The 23060-nt window shown below is 35.2% G+C and overlaps 1 protein-coding gene across 1 annotated transcript; it reads right to left on the bottom strand.

Annotated features, from left to right (window-relative positions):
* Positions 1 to 751: 751 nt before the first annotated feature.
* zgc:171775 (STKc_p38 domain-containing protein) lies at positions 752 to 21541 on the bottom strand. Its single transcript, XM_007256340.4, has 12 exons — positions 21358 to 21541; positions 17058 to 17187; positions 12961 to 13019; positions 11018 to 11129; positions 9656 to 9685; positions 8143 to 8190; positions 7867 to 7981; positions 6120 to 6191; positions 5674 to 5753; positions 5406 to 5484; positions 3785 to 3958; positions 752 to 2787 (listed from the first exon to the last, which is right to left on the bottom strand). Exons 1-12 carry the CDS (start codon positions 21474 to 21476, stop codon positions 2726 to 2728), a joined length of 1080 nt encoding a protein of 359 aa, XP_007256402.1. The 5' UTR covers positions 21477 to 21541; the 3' UTR covers positions 752 to 2725.
* Between the last annotated feature and the right edge of the window lie 1519 nt (positions 21542 to 23060).

The raw sequence follows: 23060 nt of genomic DNA, 5'->3' as shown, positions 1-23060 counted from the left end.
TCTAATCTGTAAAGCACGTTGAATGACCGTTGTGTATGAAAAATGATAAATAAATAAACTTGCTTTGCCTTGCCTTTTACAAACATTGTCCAGTCCACAGCCAACTGTCAGTGATAATATAACAAAGTGGAAGCGACTGGGAATTAAAGCATATTGCTCTGTGAGTGTAAAATTGGTTTCCATGGTTGAGCTACTCTATCCAAGCCTTACATCACCAAGTGCAATGCAGGCTAGCGGATAATTTTGGGAATATAATGTACATATTTATACAATAATTATCTTTTCTCTTTCTGGCAGTCCCTGGCTTTGTATATAGTTTGCTTACAAGATACGTTCACAAAAAAATCTAATATACTGTTTTTACAGTAAACATGAAAAGACAAATGATGCATGTGCCAGATAAACCTTTTTCCTTTTCCAAAAAGACAAATAAAAATAATGCAAATAATTATATTATTACAAACCTGACCGTCCTTGACTCCTGGTTTATACACTGAACTTGAACATAAATTAATGAATTTACTTTATTGTGCTTTTGTACTCTATATACACTATATAAACAATTGTATCGGGACACTGATTCTTTAAAAAATACTGTGTATTAAAAAGAATTTGGAGTAAATGTCTCTATTGTTCATGGACAATTGTCTACTAAATTGTGGAGCATTGCTGTGAGGATTTGATTGTATTTATCAACAAGAACATTAGTAATGACAGGATGTTAAATTCAAATTTTAGGCATCAAAAGTAATACAATGGACAGTGTATGTTTTATTTGATGTACTTTAGTCATTGCAAGGTAAAACCACAAAACAAAAACAAAAATATACAGAGTCACAAAAAACTCGACTGCAAACTAACTGGGTACACAAATGGCGTGAGGACATCTGGTCTAAATTCTTTTGTAATTGACAACAGAAGCCCATATCAATAGTCCAACATTTTTGGACCACTGAAAACATATTCATGTTATTTCTTACATGCAGGGGCTTGCAAATATTCATTGTTTTAATTGTAATTTAAAGTGACAGACCAACAGGATTGTGAAGTGAAATAAAAAATGATACATGGTTTTCAAAAATGTAATCAAATAAAAATCTGAAAAGTGTGACGTGCAAAAGTATTCATATCAATACTTAGTTGAGCCACCTTTCACTGCATTTGTAGTTGCAAATCTTTTGGGGTATTTCTTTTCCAGCTCTGCATATCTAAAAACTGAGATTTTTGCCCATTCTTCTTTGCAACTTTGACTGGGCCATTCTAACACATGAACATTCTTTGATCTAAACCAGGGGTATTTCAGTATGGTGCAGTGGGAGAAAATTCTGTCAGTCCAAGGTCTGGACCGTCGCCTTTCTGGCCAGAGTTTTGTACATTGCTCCCCTGTCTTGCTCTCGCGCTCGGTGTGTCTTCAGTTTCCGCTTGTTCTCAGGCTCCCTCTCTCTTCATAAAGGCGTTTTTTTTTCCCGGCCGCGTCCCAATTCACTAGCTGGGGCATCGGTCTGCACAGATCTGATTGGCACACTTGACTGGTCTGCGCGTTTACTGCACCACAAAACACAGACTGCAGCGACGCGATGAGTATTTCGAGCCGCCTCCCACTGTTTTCTACAGAGAACAGAGGCAGAGAACTCTGGGACCGGTAGCGGGCGAGGCGAAGCGAGCGGCAAAAAGTTGAGATATTTTCAACTTTATGCAAATAAGAAGCGAGTTTTGCTAAGCGGTAGCCAATTAGCACCACACAGACTGGGTTTCAGCACCACACACACCACAGGCTAAACTACAGTGTGAAAAATTTCGGAGGTTTTTCAGGCTTTTTTGTGCTTTAAGATCCCCTTTGTTAGATAATAGAGACGGAGGAGCAGCTGGTCCTGAACTAATGGTTTAGCCTGGTTCACCGGCCGATAAAAAAGAACAGCGTCTGGTTTATACACAGCACTGAACTACAACTCTACACATTCTTGCTGGTGGCAGATAAAAGACCACGCCCAAAGCGACGAGAGAAAGGCGGAGAAAGCGATTGGGAGTGATGCCGCGTCGCTGCAGTGTGAACAAGATAAGTTACGCTGCTTTAAATGAACCCTGTCAGAATTATATCCTTCTCTGTAGTTTGTCACTTTGGGTCTGCATTGGACAACGTCTGGGTCCGGACCTGGACCGCGGTCCGCCTATCAGTGACCCCTGATCTAAACCATTCCACTGTAGCTCTGGTTGTATGTTTAGCGTCATTATCTTGCTGGAAAGTAAATCTTCCTCTCAGTTTCAGGTCTTTTAAAGCCTTCATCAGGTTTTCCTCAAGGATTGCCTTGCATGCTGCCACTACCATGTTTCACAGGGGGATGGTGTGATGAGCAGTGTTACTTTTCTGCCACATATAGCGCTTTGCATTAAGAGCAAAAATTCAACTTTGGTTTATGGATGTAAGGAGACAAAATGTGAAAAAAGTTCCAGGGGTATGAATACTTTTGTAAGCCACTGTAGAAGTAAAAAAGTGGAATTTTTAACATATTCTTGAGTAAAACCAGCACAAAAACAGAAGACAATTCAACTATCTATACATCCTCTATAAGCTATATAGGTACGGTAACCTTTAATTGTTGTTTTCACCACTGCTGTTCTTATTATCTATATCACAAACACACACACGAGTGTTGGTTTACACATTAATGCACCTTTAAGGTTTGTAATTCTTGGGTGCAGTGCACTCCCAGCAGCTGATAAAGTGTTATGTTGCAGTCTGGCTTGGATTGTCAGGGTCAAAGGTCATAATCTCCATGTGTATAAGGCCTAGGAGAGAGAAAACAACAGTTAGAGAAAGAGAGATCTGTAAAAACGGGTCAAAGTTCATACTGAAGATGCACTATAAGCCTGAATTTGAAGTTGAATTTACTAAAATTATTTGAGAAAACCTTTAAGTTTAGGTAATATTTACTGAAATCTTCACTTAATTAGACTACAAACCTAAAAAAAGTTATCATTTATTTATTTATTTTTGTGGTCATATCAATTGCTTTGCATGATAATCTACTTTGAATGTTATGGTAGGGTGAATAAACTATCTGTCTGTCTGTCTGTCTATCTATCTATCTATCTATCTATCTATCTATCTATCTATCTATCTGGTGAGTGTCAGAAACTGGAGGACACAGTATGTGAAATAAATTGTGCCAAATGCCAATATACGCCTCCCTCAGCTCAAATTAAAAAAAAAAAAACTAAAAAATGGGAGGGGTACTTTGGGAGGGGCACTGGGTGATGTATGGGTTTAGAGGCAGGGCAGGAGGGACAGCTGATTGGCTGATCTGCAGCAGCAGCAGTGTGCCTCTGATATCAGATGGTTGGACATCAGCAGGTATTATTGATTGACCAATCTGCATATTCTGAGCATCTGCGTACTAAAGGACACATCATCCTCGCCTGTAGCAAAGTTTAACCTGAGAGGGTGCTGCAGTTACCACAATAAAAGAGTTCTAAAGGTTAGGAAATGTTCTTACTAATTTTAAATAGTGGTATGTTTCATTACTTTAAAGGAACACATTTCAGCTATTAATGAAAAAAATAAGATTTAGGATTTAGTGGCACTTTATTGAACATCTGGCAGATTTTTCAAATATTTCTATTTTTAGCTGTATTACTTTATTTAACGTAATATAAATGTGAATGCAGTTATGATCATGCTCTTTTTATAATTCAATTCAACTCCATTGGTTGGTCCATCTGGTTCATTAGTTGAGCATAGATAAGGCTGAACACTCTTTGTGTGAGAGGCTGTATTTGTGCTCACTTTTCCACTCGTTGACAGCCAGCTCCAAGCTCTCAAATGAGTCGTCGTAAGGCGGAGACTCCGGCTCGTTTTCAGGGTCGTGGAACTCATTAAGGTAAGGGTGAGACAGTCCGTCTTTAGCCGTGAATCGACTCTCGGGGTCCAGCATCAGAGTCTTCTCCAACACGTCCACAGCTAGACATTTATAATAGAAAAGTGACATTAGTGCTAGGAACATCCCAGCTGTACTTTTACATTTTAGCCATAATTACTCTTGCTCATTCACACTGTGAATGTGCTTGAGCAGTACATTTACGGCAACAGCAATGTTATTTTATGTTCGATTCTGTATATTGTCGATGCAAAAGTTGGGTTTGTGCACTGCTGTGTGTCCTTGTGTTTGTCTGTAACAAGTACATGTGTTGAGCTCACACAGAGCGCTTGTGTTGCCAAGACAGCAATGAACTTTTGATGGTTGACAAGGTTGTCTAGGTTCATTACAACCAATGGCGAACTTATGTTTTTTGTTGCCAAGATAGCAATACTCCAGCAATGTACCTGAATACATTTCACTTCCAGACTACCACACCCATCAGCATGGATATATTCATAAGCATATTTTTTTACATATTTTACACTTTTCGTGAACTGAAGTACCAGTAGGTTATTTTTTTTTCAGTGTTTAAAATAAAAGCTTCATGTAAGGTTAAAAGGGCTGTTTACTATTTGTTTAAAAATAATAATAATAAAAAGGAAAAAAATGCATCACTTTAAATGGTGCTGTCTGTTTGCAAAATATATTTATATAAGTTATGTAAGAACTAAAAAAGTTTTGTTTTAATCAATATACTCATACATTTAGAAAATATTAAGATTATTTTTCCAATATTGCCCAGCCATATTAGGGAGTATTTTGAAATTTGTCTTTCTTCCATGATCAAGATATTTAAAGGTCACCTTCCGCGAAAATCCGATTTTTCTAGTTTTTTGTGGAATACAGTAGGTCTCTCCGAGTTGAATGTGTACACCTGCACATTAAACTGTTTTGCAGCCCCCATTGTCTGCAGGAGCTAAGCAAAGAAATCCCCCCTCCCCCCCTCCGAAAAACGGGTGAATTTTGAATTATCTTTCTGCCTACGTAGGCAGAAACTCACAGACCAGCCCACCTTGGCTCGAGAAACTCCCAGAGGCGGAGCTGAAGCGACGCAACATCACCGCTCATCAGTTAGGAGGTGGGAGGCAGTGAGCGGCAGAGCGGTGGAGGGGCGTCGCAGTGCTCCTAGCCAATCAGAGGAGAGATATTTGCATGCTGTTTGCATGTATGAATATTCATGAGCAAAGCTGGAATCCGGTCATTTTGGACACACCCCTAAAACAGTCCATTAAAAAAGAGCTATACAGAGACACCTGAGCACTTTTTTTTTTACAAAAACGGCTCACATGTCATTCATTCATACTAGAGACCACAACTAGACATTTTAAAATGAAAGAAAAAACGACGGAAGGAGAGCTTTAAATATTTCACTTCATTGTGTTCTATTGTCCCATATATGCTACAAAGCATGCTTATGCAAAACATAGGAAAAACACCCTTATTTCATCACAGTACTGAGATTTAAACTAGAGTTAAAGTTAGACTTACTACAGGGGTCCATTGTTGGAAAGACTTTCCTGAAGTCTTTCTTTTTCTGGACTGGAAGAGACTGTACATATGACCTTGCCTGCAAGCATGTCAAACAGTCAGTCACTGTCATTGGATAAAATAAACCACGTAGACATAGTATAAGACTAGTATAAACATAGTAAACATTTAAGTATATTAAAGATACTTTCAAGTACAGATTTAAACCAATAAATACAGCTTGAAACTGTGCTCAGTTAGTGCCCAAAAGAATAAAGTGAATTCCTACATCTTTGCTCTGCATCTTTTGCACCAGAGACGAGTTTGGTGTTCCTGTTAATTCGAGGATCATGTTCAGCTGGTCCATACCTGAGAAATAGGGTTAAGGAAACTGTACCTCTCATACAGAAAAAGAAAAACCCCATCTGTAGTCAATCGAAAATACAAAAAATGCTTTCATCAAGTCTTACTGCAGTTACTATATAAAGACTAATTATGAAGTGTTACCTCAGTACCAAATAGTACCAAGTAGTGATGCAATATGGAAAAAAATCTGTATAGACAAAAAAGATCAAGTAGTATTAAGATGCACAATAAACATTTAGCAGACCAATCGCACAGCAGACCTCGTAATTGAATCCAATCGTAAGGTGCCTAGAGCTTCCCGCCCCTAATGTAAAAAGTAACTATGCTGCACATGAAGGTACAACATACAAAAATGCATAAAAAGGATACTGTCATTTCCTGGGAAAAGCACCTGTCCAGTGATCATCTCAGCCAGGATGCAGCCTGCAGACCATATATCAACTACACACAGAAAAGATCAGTGTTACTAAATTACTATACAGTACATTACTACATATACATTTATATTAGGGGTGTCATGATTTCGATATTTTATCCGAATCGATCAAAATTATGTCATCGAAGTCAAAAAGATGATCGACGATCCCTCCCTCTAAGCTACGCAAGCGTGCGCGCTACGCAAATGGCGCAGCGCGTTACGCAAATAGAACAGCACACGCGGCAGACATTGTGACTGCTCAAAGAGCAGCCCTTTCTCCAGAGAATGTGGACATTCTCATCTTATTAAAGAAAAACTTGAAAATAAAACAATAACAGTTGTTCTGTCTAGCCTCAAATATGTTAATAGTTTTGGTACCTTAAGGAGAATCTTCTATCGCAGATAAAGTTAATAATATATCTTTGTTAAAGAATAAAACTTGTCATTCTCAGGGACAGAGTCTTATTTTTCATGTTTAACTGTTACAGTAGGATAGAGTTCAGTTTGTTAAGGCTCTAAATGTTCTATTATTTTATACATGACTGTTCCTGTATTTTTTTATTATTTATTTTATTATGTTGCACATTGCTGTTTTAATAGTGCACACTGCTGCTACCAAAAAAAGCCACTAGATGGCATTACGGATATATCTCAATTAAATTATGGAAATTTGACCATTAGTGCCTAATGTGGTGTATTACAGATCATTAGTATCACTTTGCATCACTTATATCAAGCCCACCTTTTGAAATAAGATATTGTAAATGTGATGAATCAAACCAATGACTGACCATATACTAACCTAAAACTGGTATAGGCCTCTCTGCTGTGAAAAAAAGGAAAAAGAAAATCGAGAAACGAATCGAATTGTGACCCTAAAATCGGAAATAAAATTGAATCAAGGATTTAGAGAATCGTGACACCCCTAATTTATATATATATATATATATATATATATATATATATATATATATATATATATATAAACTGCATATACAGCTCTGATAAAAAATAGGAGATCAGTTTCTCTGATTTAGCTATTTAGAAATATATGTTTGAGTAAATTGAACATTTTTATTCTATAAACTACAGACAACATTTCTCCCAGATTCCAAATGAAAATGTTGTCATTTAGAGCATTTATTTGCCGAAAATGAGAAATGGCTGAAATAACAAAAAGATGCCGAGCTTTCAGACCTCAAATAATGCAAAGAAAACAAGTTCATATTCATAAAGTTTTCAGAGTTCAAAAATCAATATTTGGTGGAATAACCCTGGATTTTAATCACAGTTTTCCTGCATCTTGGCATGTTCTCCTTCTCCAGTCTTACACACTGCTTTTAGATAACTTTATGCCACTTCTGGTGCAACAATTCAAGCAGTTCAGCTTGGTTTGATGGCTGGTTATCATCCATCTTCCTCTTGATTATATTCCAGAGGTTTTTAATTTGGTTAAATCAAAGAAACTCATCATTTTAAGCGGCCTCTTGTTTCTTTTCCAGAGCCATATATAAAACTCTGAATAATAAACAGTTATAGTCAAAAAAGAAAGGAACGATCCTGGAAATGAAAACAATCTTGGTGACCATAAATCCACAGTGAGCACAATTATCTCGAACACACAGCATGAAGTCATTGTTTACACACTGAGAGAATGTGAAGAGGAAGTGGAAACGGCTTAAAGGGGCCCAAGGTCACCTGTCTGAGTGTAATGCATCCAGTTAAAGATGACTTCAGGTGCTCTGTACCACCGTGTCACAACGTAGCCTGTCATCTCCATCTCTGCATGTCTGGCTAAGCCAAAGTCCAAGATCTGTGTGATGTGTGTGTGTGGAGTGTGCAAAAAAAGTGAGGGAGAAAGCAAAACTATTAGAAAGTGAAAAAAAACAGGCTTTTCAAATTAAGACACTCCTCTCAGCATAACAGAACAAAGAAATGGAAAAATGAAACCATATAAAACAATATAAAATTTACCTTCAATTCACAGTTTTCATCAACGGCAAGATTGTTTGGCTTCAGATCCTGTTTAAAAAAACATAAGAAAGTCAAGAACAATTTCAGTCACTTTATTTTGTGTTGGGGAGGATGACTACATAATCTTTATATATGCCTTCTACACTGTAAACCAAGAAGTTGATTTAAGTCTGTTTTACATAAAATTGGAGATTTCTAAACAATACTCAACTGTTTTGAGTTAGTTGAACTTTTGTGTTCACATATACACTTAAACTAAGTTCTTTGAGTTGAACCAACTTATAATAACTGAGTTTAGTCTGTTGTCATTAACAGTTTCTTTTCCATTGGCTTCTGTCTCAATCTATTTGCATACTGGGTGGGTCCAACAGTTTTTGACACTCACTATCAGTGTATATTGATTCCCCCTGGGCTACCTTACAAATAAATTAACTTCCCCTTCAGTTGTAATAACTTGATGTTTTAATTTATGCTAACTCAAGTTTTCATTCCCTATTACTTAAAAAAATTGAGCAAACCGGCTGCCTTAAAAAAGTCAAGTAAACTTAATTCATCCTCTTACAGTATAACAAAAATAAAAAAGTTAAATTGACTTCCTCTTTAGTTTTAATAACTTGATGTTTTAATTTATGCTAACTTAAGTTTTCATTATCTATTACTTAACTTTTTTAAAGCAAGCGGTTTCCTCAAATATTTTAAGTAAATTCAACTTATCTGCGCTTACAGTGTAATACACTAACATATTAAAGATCATGCTCTAATATATTTCTAATTTAGTTTTTGAGCACCACCTTTTTCTACACTGTAAACCCACTATTTGTCTGAACTAAAATAAATTAAGCCTGTTTTATGTAAAAATGGGATATTTCTAAACATTTCCCAACTATTTAGAGTTAGTTAAACATTTGTGGGTACATATACATTTAAATAGAGATCTTTAAGTTGAATCAACTTATAATAACTAAGTTTTATCTATTGCCTTCTGTCACAATCTATTTGCATACTGGGTGTGTCCTGACTAACACTCACCATCAGTGTGTAGTTATTCCCCCTGGGCTACTTTAGGTAAACTTGCAGCTCATATTTTATGATTGATTGGAAGGTCAGTTGTCAGTTGTACTCTCAGTACTGTTCACTCTACAGGTCATTTACAAGAGTTAATGTTTTTTGTGCTTTTAATGTATTTTGCTTTTAGTGGTGTTTCTTTAATTCAGATTTTGTTGGCTATAAAGCAATTGCAATATGCATGTGTTGAATGAAAAGATCTTAATGTAATCATTGAACAGTAGGATGACAATAGTTGTGCAGTAGTTACTTTAATTTAAAAAGTTCAGTTTTAGGTACGCCACAGTTGAATGTTTGTTTAACTCCATACAGTTTTATAAATTACTAAAAACTTTGAAAACTTAATTCGTTTGAGAAAACAAATGATACCTCAAATGATAACTTATTAGGGTTTAGAGTGTAACTGACTTATGAATGTACAGCACATAAAAGTTTATTGTATACATACCCGATGAATGATCCCAGCAGAATGGATATACTGCAAAAAAAAGATTCAGTTAGTTACTAAATCCAGTGTTCTGTTATAGCAGTCACACTGTATACCAACTCTTAGTTGAACTTAAACAAATTAAGTCTGTTTTATTTTAAAGTGGATATTTCTAAACATTACTCAACTATTTTGAGTTAGCTGAATATTTGTGGGCACATATACATTCAAACAGAGATCTGTGAGTGAATCAACTTATAATAGCTGAGTTTAGTCTGTTTCCATTGGCCGCTTCTTTTCCATTGGCTTCTGGCACAATCAATTTACATACTGCTGGGTGTGTCCCCCATTTTCTGACACTCACCATCAGTGTGTAGTGTGATTCCCCTGGCCTACCTTTGGTAAACTTATAAATCACATTTTATGGTGAACAGTCTCGCTTTTATGTTGTAGACTGTAAGAGTAAGTACAGTTCAACAAACTGCTTACTCTATGTTAGCTGCATGTTACAGAAGAAGTTTGAACAGCCCCGATCATTTTTATCGTACACACTCAGATTATTTATATATATATTTATATAAGATCAACATTTAGAGATAGTTTGAGTTAAGGTGGTCTTATTTGGTTAAGTTACTCTGACTCAACTGTGATTGATTTCAGGAAAATATGTCTTATGATTGTGAATTAGTAAAACACCTTTCCTATTGGCTCCTGCGCCCATTTATTTGCATACTGAGTGTCACTCCCGCCTTTAATTACTCCCCATCAATGTGCAGCTCTTCCCCTCAGGCTACCTTATCTGTACTTTTAATGTATAAGGTTGTAGAGCTGCCTGACAGCAGTGTTGAAGTCCGTAAGAACAAGTTATTATTTTCTCTGCTGCAGAGAGTGTGTTTCTTGTTCTGGTCATGTTTTAAAATCAGAACTTAATCCAGTTTTCCAGTCATGTATTTGATTTGTCAGTTAGCATCACGCCTACCAAATATCAGGACTGAAACAAGATGTAAAGAGTTATTTGAGTAATTTCAACATCAATTAAGTACAGTTAACTTAATTATCATGTGCAAACTGTTAACTTGAAAACAAACAGATAACTAGTTTGGGCTGCCTTAAGGTAGCTGTGTTCATTTAACTAACCAAGTTAAATTGGTTCAACAACTCTTTTTTTTTTTTTTTTAGTATTTGGTATAAATACGCATGGATTAAGGTTAAGCCAAAATAAATAGAACTTTGTGTTTAACAGTACAGTTATTTTAAATGATTTTGCTACAATCATATGAAAACCAGAACGCCTGCATTTAAGATCAAGCAGCAGTAATGTTTTCTGTTTAGTAAAATATAGCTGAATCTAAAGTAACTATAAGTAGCTCTAAGTATTCAAACCTTGAGTCCTCTTAGCAGCTGATAGAACAGATACACTATCACTCGTTCGGAGAGCCTCCTCTTTTTCATTATGTGGCCCAGGTCCTGAGCCACAAACGGCATCACCAAGTAGCTGTAATACACAAACGCACACACACAAATGTTACTAACAGAACAAGACCTTTAAACATGTAAATAACAGCAAAGAAATATCATAATATATATTATATATCCATAGTAGTTACCAAATAATGTAAAGCACACTGTAAACCCATAAGTGAATGAATGAATCTGTCTGTTATACGTCTGTTATACACAGAAATGGAATTTTCTTAACATTACTAAACTATTTTGAGTTAGTTGAACATTTGTGGGCGCATAAAATTCAAACTGAGATCTTCGAGTTGAACCAACTTATAATAATAACTGAGTTTAGTCTGTTGCCATTAACAGCTTCTTTTCTATTGGCTGTGTTCTCAATAATTTTTTTTCTTGAAAAGACTACTGTGCCCTGTTAAGGGTATATGTTAATTCAACTTAACTTTGATATCATTGTTTATTAAATGTTTTTAGTTTATTTTAATTTAGAACGTTTGGCTCTAAAAACAACTACAATATGCTTATGCTGAGTGAAAAAAAAAATGTAATCATTAGGGGATTCACGATTCTCTAAATCCTCGATTCGATTTTATTTCCGATTTTAGGGTCACGATTCGATTCGATTCTCGATTTTCTTTTTTTTTCAGTAGAGAGGCCTATGCCAGTTTTAAATTAGTCTATGGTCAGTCATTGGTTTGATTCATCAAATTTACAATATCTTATTTCAAAAGGTGGGCTTGATATAAGTGATGCAAAGTGATACAAGTGATCTGTAATACACCACATTAGGCACTAATGGTCAAATTTAAATAATGTAATTAAGATATATATGTAATGCCATCTAGTGGCTTTTTTTGGTAGCAGCAGTGTGCACTATTAAAACAGCAATGTGCAACATAACAAAATAAATAATAAAAAATACGGGAACAGTCATGTACAAAATAATAGAACAATTAGAGCCTTAACAAACTGAACTCTATCCTACTATAACAGTTAAACATGAAAAATAAGACTTTAAGGCTTTTTCAGTCCCTGAGAATGACAAGTTTTTTTCTTTAACAAAGATATATTATATAACTTTATCTGAGGGAAAGATGCTCTTTAAGGTACCAAAACTATTAACATATTTGAGGCTTGACAAAACAACTGTTATTTATATATTTTCAAGTTTTTCTTTAAGAAGATGAGAATGTCCACATTCTCTGGAGAAAGGGCGGCTCTTTATGCTACAGTGTGCTGCGCCTTTTGCGGGAGGGATCGTCGATCCTCTTTTTGACTTCGATGCTCGAGACCATGACATAATTTCGATCGATTTCGATGAAATAGCGAAATCGTGACACCACTAGTAATCATTGCAATAAACTTAAACAAGTAAGATAGACTGGTTGTGCAATAGTTACATTAACTTAAAAAGTTACGTTTCAGCTACACCTCATTTTGAGTGTAAAGTATTTATGGTTTGTCTGTTGAAATTAAAGATGAATGTTTGTTCAACTCCACACAGTTTCATAAATAACTTTAAAAAATGAGTTTTGAAAACTTAATTCATTTGAGGAAAAGATTACCTCAAATAATTTGAGTAGACTTAACGTTTGAGGGTTTACAGTGCAGCTACTAAATAATAAGCCTGAATATGCATAATAAGACATGTTACAGGTTTGAAATATGTTTAGAAAAGTACATTTTGATTATATAACCTGTATCCACATGCCCACTACTCTCTCTCCCTCTTCACTCTCTCTCTCTCTCTCTCTCTCTATCTCTCTCTCACACACACACACACACACACTTTTCCACTATTTAGCTTGTCACGACAGGCAGAGAATTTCTGCACAGGAATGTGTTCTACTCATTTTGTTACTTACAAAGTCTGAAACGTCTCCAGAGAGGAGTCAGGGGTGAAAACGTTCAGGAGGCAGATCACCTTCGGAAAGCAGAAAACACACTGCGTTAGATTTCTTACAAACTTTAATAGGTTGTAGCCTAAAACTACAGTAAACTGCAGCCACAGCAAAAGATCTGAGTATTGTTGAAAGAAAGACATAAGAACTGCTATTTGCAGTTTGCCAGAAGCCATGTTGGGGACACAGCAAACATGCGGAAAAAGGTGCTGTGGTCATTTAAGAGCAAAGTTGAACTTTTTGGCCTAAATGCAAAGCGCTACGTGTTGCGGAAAAGTAACACTGCTCATCACCCTGAACACACCACCCCCACTGTGAAACATGGTGGTGGCAGCATCATGCTGTAGAGATGCTTTTCTTCAGCAGGGACAGGGAAGCTGGTCAGAGTTGATGAAAAGATGAATGGAGCTAAATCCTTCCAGGCCAATCCTGGAAGAAAACCTTTTGGAGGCTACAAAGTACTTGAAACTGTGAAGGAGATTCATCTTCCAGCAAGACAATCCCTGACTTAAATCTCATTAAGACATGAAAATTGCTGTTCACAGAAGCTTTCCATCCAAACTGGCTGAGCTTGAGCTGTTTATTTTGTAAAGATGATTGGGTAAAGATCTCATTCTCCTGATGTGCAAAGCTGGAACAATATAAAAAGGGATTTTGTGCTTTAGTCAGATGAACTAATATTATTATTATTAATATTATTATTATTATTATTATTAAGTTGAGTGAACTCACCGCCCAGTACAACTCAATAAAATGAGTTTAGAGGAATTCAACCTGAAAACTTAAAAATGCTTGCTGAGCCAATGAAAAAATTCTTGATTGATTTTAACAAACTTTTAGTTACTACATGTGTCAGTGCTCTTTCTACATTGTTAGTTTATACATCTTTCCCATAAGGCTCCTGGGACCATATATTTGCATATTGGGTGTGGCCTCTTCCTTACTTACCATCTTTGTGTCTGTTGTCCAAACCTACCTTATCCTGGGAGTGCCTTAGTGTAACATCAATCCAGGCTTTAGGCTTATAGGCATTAAGAGCAAATTACATTTATTCTGTATTCCTAATTGTCACAATATGTTGGATTGGAGCTACAGAGTTCACTTTTATGCTAAATATGTTTATATATATATATATATATTAAACAAAGTAGGGTATTTAAGCCCAGGTATTTAATGTGTGAACAAAACTCATCATCTTATAATCATCTATCTTTGACTCAATTAAGTTGAATAAAATTAAAATGTATGTATTTATAACTTAACTAAATAAAATCTAAATTATATCTTGACTGAATTAAGTTGAATGAACGTAGAATTCTACATATTCACAACATTAATGAGTCAAAACAAAATGATGACTGAGTTAAATTGAGCCAATGAATATATTTGTTTCAGTGTAGAGATATACCCCAAAAGACTTGCGGGTATATATCATATATAATTTTCATTCCACTTCACAGTTATGTGCTACTTTGTGTTGGTATATCACTTAAATTCTCAATAAAGTATATTTAAGTTCATGGGTCTAAGGTGACAAAATATGAAAAAGTTCTAGAGGTATGAATACGAAAATGGTGTATGTAAAAGTGGTATGAAATTTTAAATCGCTTTTGTGTCATAGTGTCTTATGTGTCCCAGAGTACAGAAAAGCACAGGGCTGGGTTTCTAGCTGTTTACCAAACACAGAACAGGTTTGGTGAGGAGAGGGGATGATGCCACAGCAAAGATAATGATGCTCCTGATTTATAGGCATCTAAACACAGAGGGTGTGTTTTTGGTTACTGTTCTTTTAAACAAATCGCTATAATCACCAGCTTGTAGGTAATGACAGTTATACTGAAACAAATGATTTTTTTGGTCAGTTTAAGTCAATCAAGTCCTTATATTGTTTTACCTTAGTTATTGAAAAAATCTATCATTTTAAGTTTATTCAACTTACTAAGTCAAAGCTTGATAAAGACTTAAACATAATTTTACTCAACATCAACTGTTTTTTTAGCAAGCAGTGTGGGATTAAAGGAATTAGTTAATTTGAAAATGTCATGCATACTGGAATTCTGAACACATTAAACAAATCTCAAAATAAAATTGACAGCACAAAATAGCAGGTCTACACTATGACCATTACGAACACAAAGCAAAGGTAACTTGCTCTTACAGCCTACAACACTGAGGCTTGACATTCAACATGTATGTTACACAGATACATGTCTAGGATAAGGAAGCTTTTGGCAACAGACAACACAATGACGGTAATTGAGGAAGAGGCCTCACCCAATATAGAAATTTAAGGTGCCAGGCGCATTATGGGAAATCTGTATAAACCAACACTGATGAAATAGCTTTCTCTCTAAAAACTAATTCTATAGGCCTTTAGCCTATACTTAGCAAATAACAAAAGCCATTTTTGGTAACTTAATTATCATTGGACAACCATCTGAATTCTCCACCCACTAGAACATGTTGGATATCACTCTGGAGAAACAGAGAGGCTCCACCAGCCACCAGTTTTAAGTCATTTTAAGCTCTAAAAAGTGATTTTATGTTTCAGTCAGGAGAACAATTATTATCAAGTTAAATAAACTTATTAGCCAGAACAACTCAATAAAATGAATTCAGAAAACTTTCAACCTGACTACTTTAAAACGCTTGATGAGCCAATAAAAAAATGTGATTTCAACCAACATTTAGTTATAATACAAGTGTCAATGCTCTTCCTACAGTAGGATTCATACAGCTTCCCCATAGGCTCCTGGCACCATATATTTCCATATTGGGTGTGTACTCTCTATTACTTACCAGCTTTGTGTTGTCTGTTGCCCAAAGCTACCTTAGCCTAGGCGCACAGTAAAATAAGATATGTGTTGATTGCCAGGCTTCAGTGTTGCAGGCTGTAAGAACAAGCTACTTTAATTCTGTGTTCCTAGTGATCACAGTATGCCTGCTTGGAGCTGCGGAGTTCACTGTTCCGTTGCCCCAGTATTAAGCTGTCCATGTTGGTAGTTCTATAAAAATTTGATGAGAATACCTATATATATTAAATAAGCAAAAATAATTAAGCCCGTAACACTTAATAAAAACTGTTAAGCTAATTAAACTATTGTTGTGTACACAAAACTCAGTTAAGTTGAATAAACATAAAATGTTATATATTTACATCTTAACTGAGTCAAAGCAAAAAGTTGAGCTAAGGAATATTGTTTTTCTATATTTTTATAAAAAATGCTCAGTTTAGTAGTGTTTTTCTGTTGACATGTACAACAAACACTTCTGAGTTTGTTAATCTAACTAAAATGTTTTAGCCACTAAATTCAACACATTTTTTATTTGGCAAGTCTAGCATTCATTTGTCAATTACCTTGACTAAATGTATAAAGTTTAGCCAACTTAAAATATCAGATAATGATAAAAGAACTATGATAAATTCTGTGTTGAAGTGATTCAATAATTTAAGTTTAGCTAACATTTAAATCTTGTTAGGTTAACTTAATTTTGTAAGTGCAGAGAACAAAGGAGCCATAAAGTTGTACTAACTTAAAAAAAGGCCAGGACATTTGTTGCTTAATGATTTTAAGTTGGAGTGATTTTTTTTTTACAGTGATATGTAAGGGATGAGCTGTGCGACTAAAGTATTGAATAAAGTTGATCATAGTGTTGACTATTGACATTGTTTGACTTTATTAAGACAACTTTAGCAAAACTGACATTATAGGGGCAATAGAGAAGGTTTAGAAAATATATTAAATGAGCAAATCAACAAGATTAATAAATCAATTTTGGTAATAATAGGCTACACTAAAAATAATTCTCTTTAATGTGATTTTTTAGTCAGCTGAACAAGATCTACTGAATTGCACCATAAACTATATAATAGCAAACTAGTTGCCTCAACTAACATTATTATGTTTCTTGTTAAAAGTAGGCCTAATTAAATCATCTGTGTTGCAAAATGAACAAATTGTGGTTAAACTCTAGTTGAGGCCAAGCCAACTACTTTGCACAGTAGATGGTTAAACTAATGCTAATCCCTGTAGCACACTATGAAAAGGTTTGAGACTCACATTGTCGTGCTGGATGTGGCGTAGCAGGCGGAGTTCTCTGTATGCTCGTTTAGCATGGATGAGGGATTGGAAAGGTCTGTACAGCTTCTTAATGGCCACCTTCTCCTTCGTCTTCTGGTCAATGGCGGAGCTGCATGAGATAAAAAAAAATTATATTCCTCAATTTTTATATCCTAATTCCGATGTCTATACCTTCTTTGTAATTGTGTAATGCATTACAATATTACTTTTCTTGGGACAAAATTATCGTAGAATGACAACAATATTGTTCATCACAATTATTTTAGAACAATTAATCAAACAAACAATAATAGTTGTTACTGGCCAACATTCACTAAAAATCTGCCAACAGATTCTGTTTATCTGCTGTGATGAGAACAGTATTACCAAACTAATGACCACATCCCAAATTACACATTCAATTGTACACATTAAAGGACAGACATCCTACAGTGTTATTGCACCATTTTAAAAGTCAAATTTTATGCTTTTAAGGCCTTTTTAAGACCTAAATAAATTCGATTTTAGACCCAAAAATGTAGTCATAATTTATTTGGCAGAAAATAATTTATTGTATTGGAAATCAACCTTAGTTCTCTCCCCGGTAATGTAAGCTAGCTCGCCGCTAAAGCTATAATGTTAGCTGGCTCACCGCTAACGTTTGTATGTCAGCTAGCTCTCCGCTAACCTAATTTCTCTCCCCTGATTACAGTGGGCCACTGTATTTTCCTGCCGCCGTTAAATGCGCTGTCTGAAAATTTAATACCTATAGCAAATATACAGTACATTTAAGACATTTTAAGACTGTAACTAACTGGATTTAAGGCTTTTTAAGGACCTTTTAAGGTAATACTAAAGTCGCCTAACAACGATTGGATTCATGTTACCTAAAACAGTCATGCTTCATACATGACCAATGCTCAACTTTTTTTTTTATTTCACATATTCTTAAAGAACTGCCAATACTAACAATTTACTTCTGAGACCAACAAAATACCCATCATAATAAGAATTAACTCTGTAGCTCCACACCAACATAGCAGGACCACTTGCTCTTGCAGCCTAAAACACTGAGGCCTGGCAATCAACACATACATTACACTACAGCATGCCTAGTATAAGGTAGCTTTAGGAAACAGACAACACAAAGATGGTAGGTAAGGGAGAGGCCACACCCAATATGCAAATATATGGTGCCTGGAGCCAATGGGAAAGCAGTATGAACCAACACTGTAGCACTGGCACACATGTAGTATTACACTGTAAACCCATATGTTGATTGAACTCAAATGATTTAAGTCTGTTTTACATAAAATTGGATATTTAGAAACAATACTCAACTATTCTGAGTTAGTTGAACATTTGTGAGCACATATACATTTAAACTGAGATCTTTGAGTTCAAACAACTAATTATAACTGAGTTTAGTCTGTTGCCATTGGCAGCTTCTTTTCCATACTGGGTGTGTCCAACAGTTTCTGACAATCACCATCAGTGTGTAGTGATTCCCCCTGAGATACCTTAGAAATAAATCAAGTTCCCCTTTAGTTGTAATAACTTGATGTTTTAATTTATGCTAAGTCAAATTTTCATTCCCCATTGCCTAAAAAATTTGCAAAAAAAAAAAATTTGATTTTTGACCCAAATATGTAGTCATAATTTCTTTGGCAGAAAATAATTCATTATGTTGGAAATCAACCTTAGTTCTCTCCCCAGTAATGTAAGCTAGCTCGCCGCTAATGTTTGTATGTCAGCTAGCTCTCCTCTAACCTAATTTCTCTCCCCGGATTACGGTGGGCCACTGTGTTTTCCCACCGCCGTTAAATGCGCTGTCTGAAAATTTAATACCTACAGCAAATTTACAGTACATTTAAGACATTTTAAAACCGTAACCAACTTGATTTAATTTAAGATGTTTAAGGCTTTTTAAGAACCTTTTAAGTTAATCGCCTAACAACGATCGGATTCATGTTACCTGAAAGAGTCATGCTTCATACATGACCAACGTTCAGCCTCTTTTCTATTTCGCATATTTTTAAAGAACTACCAACATTGATAATGTACTTTTGAGACCAATCAAATAACCGTCATAACATTGCTGCAGAAGAAGAATGAACTCTGTAGCTCCACACCAACATAGCAGGACCACTTGCTCTTGCAGCCTAAAACACTGAGGCCTGGAAATCAACACATACATAACACTACAGCATACCTAGGATAAGGTATCTTTAGGACACAGACTACACAAAGATGGTGAGTAAGGGATTGGCCACACCCAATATGCAAATATATGGTGCCAGGAGCCTATGGGAAAGCAGTATGAACCAACACTGTAGCATTGGCACATGTGTAGTATTACACTGTAAACCCATCCGTTGTTTGAATTCTGTTTTACATAAAATTGGATATTTCTAAACAATACTCAACTATTTTGAGTTAGTTGAACATTTGTGGGCACATAAACATTTAAACTGAGATGTTTGATTTTAAACAACTTATAATAACTGAGTTTAGTCTGTTGCCATTGGCAGCTTCTTTTCCATTGGCTTCTGTCACAATCTTTTTGCATACTGGGTGTGTCCAACAGTTTCTGACTAACACTCACCATCAGTGTGTAGTGATTCCCCCTGAGCTACCTTAGAAATAAATCAAGTTCCCCTTTAGTTGTAATAACGTAATGTTTTCATTCCCGGTTGTTTAAAAAAATAATTTGCGAACTAGCTTCCTTAATAAATAATCTCAATCTGGTCTTACAATATAACAAAAATAAAAAAGTTTAACCAACTTCTCCTTTAGTTGTAACAAAGTTTTCATTACCCGTTACTCTTAACATTTTTAAGGCAACCGGTTTCCTCAATTTTTTAAATTAAAGTCAACTTATCTGTGCTTACATTGTACTAAAAGTTGGTTAAAATCACATTTTTTCAGTGGCTCAACAGTTTAAGTTTTCAGGTTGAAGGTTTTGAAGATTCATACTTTACATGAGCATTACTGAAACTAAATACGTATAACCTATACCATTAACAATACTTTACTAGATTATACTTTTTATATTGAACTGACAAAATAATTTTAACAGTAATCTAGACGAGAAATGTCTATCCTTGTGAAAAAGAAAATACTTAAATAAGGCAAAGAATTCTAAAAGTTAATTTTCTATTTTATATACTATCTCTGTATCTCCTTAACATGTATTTTTACATAAACTGCTGTGTCAAAATTGGCATGAAATTCTGCCTAAAGTGCACTTTAGTGTAGTTTTTTTCAGTAGCATTAAGCCATCAAACCACTCCTTTTGCACCAGGAGTGGCATAAAGTTATCCAAAAGCAGTGTGTAAGACTGGTGAAGGAGAACATGCCAAGATGCATGAAAACCGTGATGAAAAACAAGGGTTATTCCCCCTTAAATCTTTATTAATATGAACTTTTTTTTCTTTGCATTGTTTGAGGCCTCTGCATTATTTTTTTTTTTTTTGCAAATAAATGCTTTAAATTAGAATATTTATATTTGGAATTTGGGAGAAACATTGTCTGTAGTTTATAGAATAAAACAACAATGTTCATTTTACTCAAACATATACCTATAAATAGCAAAATCAGAGAAACTGATTCAGAAACTAAAGTGGTCTCTTATTTTTTTTCCAGAGCTGTAGCTTAATTATGATTAAAAGGTTCTAAAGTTGGTGTAAGTATGTATATAAATATTACATGTAGTATGTATTAAGGTACATATTAATTTTAATTCCATGATAAGTATACTTTTAAAAATATTTGCTTAAATGCACTTTACTTGTACAAGGGTAAGTAAAAGTATTGATTATTTTCTCATCATCGAGTGCTGATATCTGCAAACCAGATCAACTCAATTGAATGCAGCTTATCTTCAAGAACTTGCTGAAACTTGCTCCTCAGGTATGCAGCTGTTAGACGCAGCATATGTCTGCATTTCCATGGGATTAAATTATTAGGTTTTGGAGCTGTTTAGGATTTAGGAGTGTGTCTAAATGTTGGTACAGTATATCTGATCTGTCTGACTGTGTTTTTGTCCCAGTGTATTTACTGGTTTATATCTGAGGATAGTAAACATGGCCTGAGGCTATGCTGTTTATTATAGCAGGTTACTAGGACATTAAAGCTATAATATAAAGCTATAAATTAGCTTTATCTATAAGTGTATGTGGACAATACACTGAATATAGCTAGTATCTGTTAGTAAAAGTTAAGGTTGTGTAAGCTAGCTCTATATTAACTAGTTTAACCAGCTAGTTTAAAGACACAGGTTTAGTGTTTAGAATCTCACCAGACGGTCCCATAAGCTCCGGAACCGATGGAGTTGAGTGAGGTGTATCGATCCGGAACGTCCCAGGTGGTCTTCTGGATATCCAGCCGGTGGAAACCCGCTTTCAGGGGGGAAGCCATGGTCACCGCCGTGTCCCTCTCTAACAGCGGTCAGTGCAGCTCTGTGGGGGGAGTGTCCTCTCAGCCGCCCTTCAGTCTCAGGTAAACCACTGGAGCCGAGAAACACCTCAGCGGCAGGGTTGCCAGGTCCATAAAAAATATCCAGCTCAAAATCAGTCTAAAACCCGCCCTTTAGAAGCTTGCCCTGTCGCGTGTTTGAAGCAAATGGCAAAATTATCAGTGGACGACTTAGTATTTTGTTTTTAAGGGATTTATTATTTAGCTATTTATCTTACAGTCATTAATAATATTGTAACTTTAGTGTTTTATTAGTTATTGTATAGCAGTTTTATATCAAGAGCAATTAATTATAACATATTATTAAATTGCTATTTTTTATGCTCATCCTGAACTAATTTTTCTTTTTAACATTTTTTTTTCATTGCCCTGTGGTTTTTGGTTACATTGTGAATTTTCTCTCTTGCTCCTTTTTATGCTGTCTTTTATGTCAACATCCAAGGCAATTTTCAGTATTCAATTTGACAGTATTAAGCTAAATACGAAAATAGCAAATTGGGTATTAATCTTTCTTTTTTCCATTCATTAGAGTGAAGGAGAAATGTTTTTTATATACAAACAAAATTTTAAGAAAATTAAAAGTTGAATCTTCTCTTGATTTTCAGGTTTGTCCATTTTTGTATCTTCTATCTATCAAATCTGATAGAATAATCCAACTTGCAAAATGCAAAAAAAAAGAAAAAATCAGAAAATAAAGAAAGGATTTTTTTTTTTCATTTTTTCTGAAATTCCAATTGTGAGGGGCAGAGATGAAAAAACAAAAATTGGAAAAATGGATGAAAACTTATTTATTGAACACTGCACTACATTAAAAAACAAATAATGAGTTTTTACATCCTTTTTTTGCATTAAGCCTAAAACTGTCAGAAAATGTAATTAATAATCGTTACATTGACCACGGCACCCCTGAATTTTTACCCTGGGTTTTCAAACAAGCTCAATTTGGCGGAAAAATGGCGAACCTGGCAACTCAGCTCAGCGGCGCGTTTTCACACTTTCCTCCCTTAACGCCTTCTCAGGTCGCGTCCCAATCCACTCACGTCCACTCTGTAGGCTACGGTTCCTATTAGTATCGTAAAGCTGAACACCTGAAGGCTACAACTTCTGTATGTCAGTGGAGTGCGGTGCTGACCGCGGGGGCCCTAGGGTTAGACTGGAGATGCTGGTTAATTGAGACAGAGCGCCAGGAAAAGCATTTCCAAAACACCAAACTCCTTTAACAGAAAAAGTCAATGTTTAGAAACTATACTTGAAAAAAAAAGTGCTTAGGTGATAAACTTCCTTAATTTAAAAAAAATATCCCATAATTGTATTATCTTTTTTATGATCTTGCCTCACAATCTGAATTTTACAACAACAAAAAAAAACTTACTTCTTTTTAAGAAGTAAAGTATAAACAAAAGGAATTTGTCCATTTCCACCCAATCAAAACACATTCAAACACATGTCAAGTCATAATTAAGTCCTCCAACTTCGTTAGTAAGAATTTTCAAGAAGGAATTGAAGCATTACACTGTAAAAACACAA

The sequence above is a fragment of the Astyanax mexicanus genome, chromosome 13 (genome assembly GCF_023375975.1).
Source record: "Astyanax mexicanus isolate ESR-SI-001 chromosome 13, AstMex3_surface, whole genome shotgun sequence".
Lineage (NCBI taxonomy): Eukaryota > Metazoa > Chordata > Actinopteri > Characiformes > Acestrorhamphidae > Astyanax > Astyanax mexicanus.
Note: the sequence above shows the minus strand (reverse complement) of the source record. Positions and strands in the feature narration are given on the sequence as shown.

Bases quoted from the DNA above. Each gene is read 5' to 3' on its own strand.
- zgc:171775 (XM_007256340.4), bottom strand. From the start codon at position 21,476: ATGGCTTCCCCCCTGAAAGCGGGTTTCCACCGGCTGGATATCCAGAAG. The intron at 11,130-12,960 runs GTAAGTAACAAA...TGTGTATTACAG, and splicing joins CTGGAGACGTTTCAGACTTT to CTACTTGGTGATGCCGTTTG. The intron at 7,982-8,142 runs GTAAATTTTATA...CACATCACACAG, and splicing joins ATGAAAACTGTGAATTGAAG to ATCTTGGACTTTGGCTTAGC.